General features: G+C 31.5%; 1 protein-coding gene across 1 annotated transcript in view; it reads right to left on the bottom strand.

Moving 5' to 3' along the window:
- The window catches only part of LOC106461521 (replication protein A 14 kDa subunit-like), a 13,632-nt gene extending 6,777 nt beyond the window's left edge, over positions 1–6,855 (bottom strand). Inside the window, exons 1-2 of the mRNA XM_013921350.2 lie at positions 6,602–6,855; positions 127–201 (exon numbers count right to left, since the gene is read on the bottom strand). Coding sequence (XP_013776804.1) covers positions 127–201; positions 6,602–6,697 — 171 coding nt within the window. The 5' untranslated portion in view covers positions 6,698–6,855. The remainder of the gene's footprint in view (positions 1–126; positions 202–6,601) is intronic.
- Between the last annotated feature and the right edge of the window lie 1,508 nt (positions 6,856–8,363).

The raw sequence follows: 8,363 nt of genomic DNA, 5'->3' as shown, positions 1-8,363 counted from the left end.
AAAATAGTGCTTAAATAACTAAACAATTGACTAATATTCCATGTTTCTTTGGAAATGTTAATTTTTAGGTAATGTGTATATTTAAGCATATTTATGTAACTCAAATCTTCAATATGATCAACTTACAGGCTCCTCCATGATGACTGTGATCACTTGATTATCACTCGATTTCATTTTGAAAGACTTTCCAGAATTATCAATCTGAAAATTTTAATAAGAAAATCAGTTTATTACTTATAAACCAAACTACTGTATGAATCAAAATTTATAATGGTCACTTTACCCATATGTTGTCTATTATTTTACTTTTCCTGAACAAATTCTTAATCATTCCAGCATACAATCATTTTTTTTCTTGCTATTTGTTTGGTCATTCCATAATTGACCTTTACAAAAGTATATTTATTGTTAGGTTTTTGGCTTTGAGTAGAATTTTTTTTTGAAACTGACAGATGACTCACACACTAAATAGCACTAAACACAACATATTGTACAAGTCATACAATTGCTCCAACTCTCCCCTATAGTAATCAGAGAAAATTATATCCAAATCTGTTATTGTTTGTCTTAGATCTGCCGTGTCCACCACGTGGAATCAAACTTGCCACTGTCCCACCAGGAGACAACTATTATTATTTTTCTGTAATATGAAAAAAACTCTCCAGAAAAGCATACATTTGTTCAAATACCACAATTAATTAACACAGAATGACAAATTTCATATGTCACTGGATTTTTTCAGTTTCCCCTTATACTAATCAAAACCAATTATTCCCAAATCATTTATAGTTATTTTATAATGTCAAAATGAAAAAATAAACCTCTCCTGACAGGAATACTTTTTGTCTACACACATTTATTCAAATAAAAAGGAATTTTTGAATCAAAAACAAAATAAACATTTTTCTGCTTTTAATTTTCTGCAGATAAAAAACTTAGTTTTCCTTGTCTTACGTACTAACAAAAATTGGTATGTCAATGTGAAAAATAAAACTTTCAAACAATTATTGAACCTTCATATATATATAATAAGGTTGCATTCAAGAGCTTTTGCATTGAACAGAATGTTACCAGTAAATCTTTGAATTAATCATAGTTGAATTAACTCAAAACACTATATATGCTAAATACAATGAACTCCTGAATTTCTGCTACTGTTGTCTCCAAAGTAACCTTATATAATTCTTATTTTGAAACAATGCTTGCAAAATATGTAATAAAGCTTTGCAAAACTTTATAAACTCTGATCTTATCAACTTCTTACACGTTCCTTCTGATGCCATTCTTATCACCCTGCCATACTTAATTTATATTTTCATGCAGTAGTTAATATCACACAGATGTATGAACTGCTTATAATCAGATACAGGATTAATAAGCTATAATAAAATGACCTCAATTTTATCTGGAACATACATATTTGATAGAATAGGCAAGAAATGATTATTTTAAATGTATTTCAGGATCAGCATATTCAGATTTAAGCAGCCTGAGATAGCATTCCTGAATTATTTCAAACATTCAATTAAAGGATTTGTATTGAAACTCCAAATGATAAATAAGAAACTCAATATTAGATTTTCAGCAGCATGATGCTTCCATCTGTGTGTTGCTGATGCATTTCTTTTAATTTTAGTGTACAGCATCAAGCATTTGTTCATTTAATATTAATTTACTCTAGAGGTGAAATTCTTATTAATGAAGATTTATCCAATACTATTCACCATGAAAGTTGCTAGATGTGAAAAAGATGATCACATTAACTCTGAGCTTGTTAAGAAAAACTGAGAAGTTTAGACATTAATAAGTCTCCAAGGCCAGATAATACTTCACCAACAGTTTTGAAGTAATTTAAGAATTGGATGCGAGGCACTTCCTAATATTTTTTCTGAGTTCTTGAACAGTGGGCAGGTACCATAAGATTGGAAGTTGGTTAATGTTACTCCTCTTTTCAAAGAAAGTGAAAAAAAATTGTCAAATTAATTACTGACCTATTAGGATTATATCAGTGGTGTGAAAAGTTTTTAAAAAGCTGATAATAGATGCATTGCAAAGTGACTTACAAAGTTTAAAATTTTCCTGTGTAGTCAGCAAGGGAAAAATCTTGCTTTTTTACTAATCTTTTGACATTCTTTGAAGAGGTTACTACTAAAGTAGACTCGATGTATCTGGAATTTCAGAAATATTTGACAAGGTGCCACGTAAAAGGCTTGTGAAAAAAAAAAGACCTTTATAAGTGTGGAAGATAAGTTGGCTCATTAGATAAAAAACTGAATGGAAGGAAGAAGCAGACAATTATATTGAGTTCAGTCAAACTCAGTATTGGGAACTTTTCTCTTTTGGACTTATATCAGTGACATAGGTGAAAAAAATTTATCATCAAACTATGTTGTTAGCTGTAAGGGGGATACTGCTGCCTTACAAGAGCAGTTAGATAATTCTGTAAGTTGGGAAAATAAATGACAGATTGCTTTTAATTATAATTAATTGAAGTTAACGCGTGTGGGATATCAAAATTCCAAATACAAGTATAATTGTAATAGGAATAATCTGAACAGTGTTGTTGAAGAAAAGGATCTTGATGTTCTGGTTGATCAGTCTCTTATACCATAAAAGCAGTGTGCTGTTCATAGTGGTAAGGCAAAAACGATTTAAATTTGTATCTACAGCAATACAAGTTTAAAGAGGTTATAATTTCATTGTATAGAAAATTGGCTAAGCCTCATTTGGAGTACTGCATTCAGTTTTGGGTTCTTTACCTTAGGAAGAACACTAAATTGTTGAAAGTGGTTCAGAGTAGGGCTATAGGATACCTGGGAGGAAAGGTTGTCATATGAGTACATGTTAAGATCTCTGAAATTGTTTTGTCTTCAAAAAAGATGAGTTAGAGAGGTTCTAACTGAGTTATTTAAGACTTTAAAGGGAATTGATAGCGTTGATGCATCATATTTTTTCATATTTAGTGGTGAGACTGGTAAATCTAAGAGACACAAGGATAAATTTTGGAAGGATAAGAGTCATCTTCAGCTAAGATAACTTGATTTTGCTAACAGGGTAGTTGTGTCTTTGGAATGGTTTACCTTTAGATATGGAGAATGCAGTTAATTTAAGGGAGTTTATGAGAAGGTTTAATAAATATTTGAATGATAGGAGATGGCTTTGAGTGTTTTACTTATATTTTAGAATTTAGTATACTGGATGGAATAGCTTCTATGAACCAAAAATTCCCTTGACCTTAAATTATATGTATCTCTCACTAGATTCTCAATATTACTACAGAATGTTCTCACACTGCTTTATAAACACCTTTCATTTATTTTGCAAGTAATATTAATAGATAACTTAAAGTTAGCATTATTCTTTAATGTAATAAGTCCAACAAAATATACAGAAAATACAAAAGGGACAATACTATCATACTGTTAAAGAAAAAAGTAATCACAACACTGCTGCAGTGTAGTCTGTTTATATATTTTGTCAAGTTACAAATTTAAAGATTTGTTGTCAAAGTCAGTTTATAATACTTTTCATCAAATATCACATACATTATTCCAAATTCATAATTATTTCTAATTAATTTCCTCAACTTATATAACATTTTAAAGGTGTCTTTACTGTAAAGAAGTGCAATTAAAATTCTGTGGCCCAGTGTGGACTGATCCATCAAATAACGGACTATATGGCAGTACTGTTGTTAGAAAACCTGGGTACTTTAAAAACTGCCAGTGGAGTCAAAACCAATGTGTCTGAAGGCATCAGTGTTATACTAAAATAACTTACAAAATGAAGGGAAATCACAATGGATACAACTGTTCATACATTATATTTTTTGCAAACATCTAATCTGAGGTAGGTGCTGAGGTGATGTGTAATTAGCAGTTACTTCTTAAAAGATTCCAATATGAAGGCAGACTGTCAAGACTGATTTTCCCCAAGACCACATGGCACCAGATGATAAAGTCTTGAAAATTGGGAAGCGTATGCCAGGCACACACAACAAACTCAAAATGCCAGACCAAAGGTCAAAAACTTTACAAGGATTGGCAAAAATCATTGTACAAGTCAATCAAATGTTCTTCCACACACAATCATCCAACTTTATAGTTAAGAAGATTGTGCGGTAAGGATCTTTCCCAAGAGAACTAACTAACTGTTCATGCAACAATATTCCACACACAATCATCCAACTTTATAGTTATGAAGATTGTGCAGTAAGGATCTTTCCCAAGAGAACTAACTGTTCATGCAACAATACACACACATACTCACATACTGTTGCTGCAAGATAGGACTGGCACAGAATATCTACAGTTTAAAGCAACTTAAAGTACCCGCTTAACAGTTCAATTCAGGTAGGAAAATATTATATAAGAAGGAAATTCTGGAAACCATTGCATCACCATCCTCGCTCAAGACTTTGGTGCAAGGTTTTACAGAAACTTCATTACAAGATAAAATAAGCAGTTGCATACTTTTGAAGAACCAATTCAACTAAGCACACCAAGAATTGTTTAAAGAAGCAAATGTTCCAACACAAAGTGTAACATAATATCAGCTTAAACCTCTGAGAGAGAAAAACATTGCAGTTCATCTAACAGACATGAATTTCTTATTGAAAAAAGGTTAATTAACTAATACCAACATTTATAGGTTTCTTTTAACTAGAACATCATTGGAGAATGCTAGTAAATATTTTGTGGATACATGTTTTCCAACCACTTATCAAGATCCATTGAAATGTGGTTATAAAGATTAAACCTACATTATATATATATATACACACACACACACACACACACACACAAAACAAAAAAAATATGGATACAATGGACAAAAATATTTGGATCATTCCAAGTCAAATACATGGAAACCAATGGATATTATGATTTTATCCACAAAATCTAAACTGATCCTATATTTGATTCTAATGGAAAGCAGTTTTTATAATCTGGTTTTCTGGGAAATAAAAAAATTTGTGAGCTAACATCATCAGAAGAGCTGGAAGAAGATGTGTGAATGAAGAATTTATGCACCATACAATATTCTACCTCGGGTGGTCTTTTTGAACTGCAGTGTTCATGCTTATCTCTGATGATATGGTAACAATGCAGAGGTAGATAGTCCAGGAACTACTGAATTGTTCTGAAGCCACTACTGATGCAGCATATGCATCACCAAAGAAAGGATAATTTGAATTGTCTCTCCTAAAACCCCTCCTCTTCCAATCAACAATCCACAGTGATATTCCTGTAAAATGCAATTTCAGAGTAACTTCAAAGTTCAATGTGATCTATGTGTTTCACGAGTGCCAATTGTAAAAGAACCCTGAAACATGCAAAATTGTGCTCTTTCAAGACTAACAGCAACTTTAACCTCGAGCAATCACACTATGATACTCACTCGTGCAAAATGATGTTAAGTATGTCAGCATACAAATGCAAGATATGCATAGAAATGAACTATGTACAAGGACTTTGTATTCAAGTTAAAGCAATCAGTTGCTTCTATAACAATATAAGAAAGTATCTTACAAGTGGTTTTGCATCCTGAAAACTTTAAATCATAGTTCACTTTTTAAATTAAATCTATGTATACTATATATATCTTGTTATACACATGCTGTTTGACACCAGTACTATACAAAATAGAAAAATGTAACTACCAACAAATTGTCAAGTAATTATTGTGTTTAAACTGTATTTCTAAAATTCTAAGAGTTAATCACTTCTTGATTACTGGGCAATTGTTAATTAACTGCCTCACCAGGTCATATATATGATAGCTTTATTTTTGTATTTATATATATATATATATATATATATATATATTCAGGATAAACTAATATATTTGGAAATAATCTGCTCAATTATTGTACAAGAGAGTTGGAGTAATCAAAAAACATTAGACATTCAGTGTTAATTAACTGCCTTTCGCTGTTAGTAAACTGCTCCATCCAAGCAAATATATGCTGGCCTGGAGTTTTTGTTTTTTACACTACAGAAAAACTAAATTTAATTTTGAGGTAACTCTTCTTTTACCATTAAAGGGAATAATTGGAGTAATTGAGAGACATGTGTCACAAGTTTGTATTAAATTTAAAGTGCTCCAACCAAGCAAATATATGCTTGTCCACAGCATTTTTTCGATAGTATAGAAAACCATAATAACTTTGGTTTAGAGTAATCAAATGGAATACATATAGCATTAACCGATTATAATGCTATTCATGTGTCTTGAGCAATAGAAATTAAAACACTCGTCCGGCTCTTACTAAAACTTTTACTATTATTTTTACTACTCTGCCCATTCACCATATATCGTGATCTAATTCATTGTTAGTGTTACTGTTAGAAAATTCGTGCGCGTTTAAAGAGTAAACAAAGTTAACTTAAAGTTAAATTCTATATAGTGTATTTAAACTATACTGAGGTTTACAGTTATACTTATATCGTTAATAATAATACAGTAATATTATTTAACAGCAAAGTCTAAATTGCCGAAGTTACATAATATTAATTATATCTCTACTAGTAGTAGTACTACTACTGTACTAGCACTATCTACAGCAAACATGTGCTAAGCCTACATTACAGCCCAATACCTGAACAACAGTCCCTAATATACAAATAGGTTTTCCCTGAAACTGAGCAAGATGAGAAGCGTTCACCCTGTGTCTTGCAGTTTCCAATAAGTTCATGATCAATGTATTTTAATGTAAGCAAAACTAGTACGAATTACTGATACTTAATTGTAATGCTACGTCTCCAATATTATGACAAGCTTAATTCTCATAAGCTCGAATATCCCTTTAAAAAGTTAAAGAATGGTCAGTTTTACATATATTCCCGCCTTTTTGCCAACCAAGAAAACGTGATCAAATATAATAATTTCGCTTTTCATTTCTTTAATCTTCGAAATATTTCAGCACTAAATTATGATTTGTGTACATAATATTATATGATATATTGTAATTACTGGTGAATTAGTTATTGAATTGTAACTCAATATATAATGCTTTAAATTATTCTCGTTTTCTTTGCGCCCAAATCTTTAATATATAGCACCTCATTATTATCTTTGAATAAGAAAACTCTATCTGCAGATAGTACTCATGTTATAGGATTTTTTTTTTCCCCTGATACATCTAGTAACTATGCCTTTATTAAATATATCGAGAATCATGGATTGATCGTTCTCATTTTAGTGACCCATACGATTAATAATTTTTTGTAATAGATGTTGTGGGTAGTCGTTAAGTTTTAAAGTATCCTGTAAGAGCGAAATTTCAGAGTATAAATTAACGTACTTAGAACATAAGTTATAAGCTCTGTTTAAAAAGCATGTTATCAAATTTCTTTTGTGTGTATACGTGGTAAAGCTGTCAAATTGTGTTAGAAGTCCAGTAAACGTCTTTTTTCTGTATATTGATGTGCCAAATCCGCTAGTGTACGGTTAATGAGGAAGTCTAAAAAAAGGGTAAATTAGTATTATTTTCAACCTCGCAAGTGAACTTAATGGCAGGATGTTATGAGTTCACTTATTCTAAGAATTTAGAGCAGTGATCCTTATTGTGAAAAATAATAAAAGTGTCCTCTTCATACCTTCTGTAAAGGATAGGTTTGAAGTCAGCGGGGCAGGTGTCGAGCCATTTCTATTCGTTATATGAAAGAAATATATTAGCTAACGTTGGACCCAACGTGTAGCCCACCGTTACACCATATGTTTGTTCAAATAGGGTGTTGTTGAATAGGAAATGTGAATTTTTGGTTGTAAGGTCCAACATAGTCTTAATTTGAGTTACTAAAAAGCCATTCAGCGAGATATTATTACATGAAAGATTAGATATACAAATACCAATGGTTTCATTTAGAGGTATATTAGTAAAGAGGGAGGCAACGTCAAAGCTGGCCATAAAGTGGTTTTTGGAGGGGGTAGTTGGATTAATTCAGGTGAAAATTGGAAAGTATCAGGAATAGTGAATTCATTGGTAGTGAGTGGTTGTAGTATAGGTATCAGGAATTTCGCAAGTTTTGTAAGTATGTGTGCCTAAGGCTGGAACAATTGGTCAGAGGGGGGTGCCTGCTTTACGAATTTTATATGGTCTTCCTTTTCTGCCTCTTTGTTGGTCAAGCCTGAGTTCGCAAAATTTATTTATTTCAGTTAGTTATGAAATATGAGGTTAGGGTATGCTATGGCGTGGGGGTGGTAGTACTTGCTCCGGGCTGTACACTATTATTGTATTTTGGAACTTGTGTATAAAGTTAAGATCATAAATAATATTCAAACGTTTAAAACTGGTACACAATTAAAAACATTTTATTTAGACCTAAATAAAATGTTTTTAATTGTGTACCAGTTTTAAC

This window comes from Limulus polyphemus, unplaced genomic scaffold (assembly GCF_000517525.1).
Source record: "Limulus polyphemus unplaced genomic scaffold, Limulus_polyphemus-2.1.2 Scaffold977, whole genome shotgun sequence".
Lineage (NCBI taxonomy): Eukaryota > Metazoa > Arthropoda > Merostomata > Xiphosura > Limulidae > Limulus > Limulus polyphemus.
The sequence above is the reverse complement of the archived record's forward strand: the minus strand, read 5'-3'. Positions and strand labels throughout refer to the sequence as shown.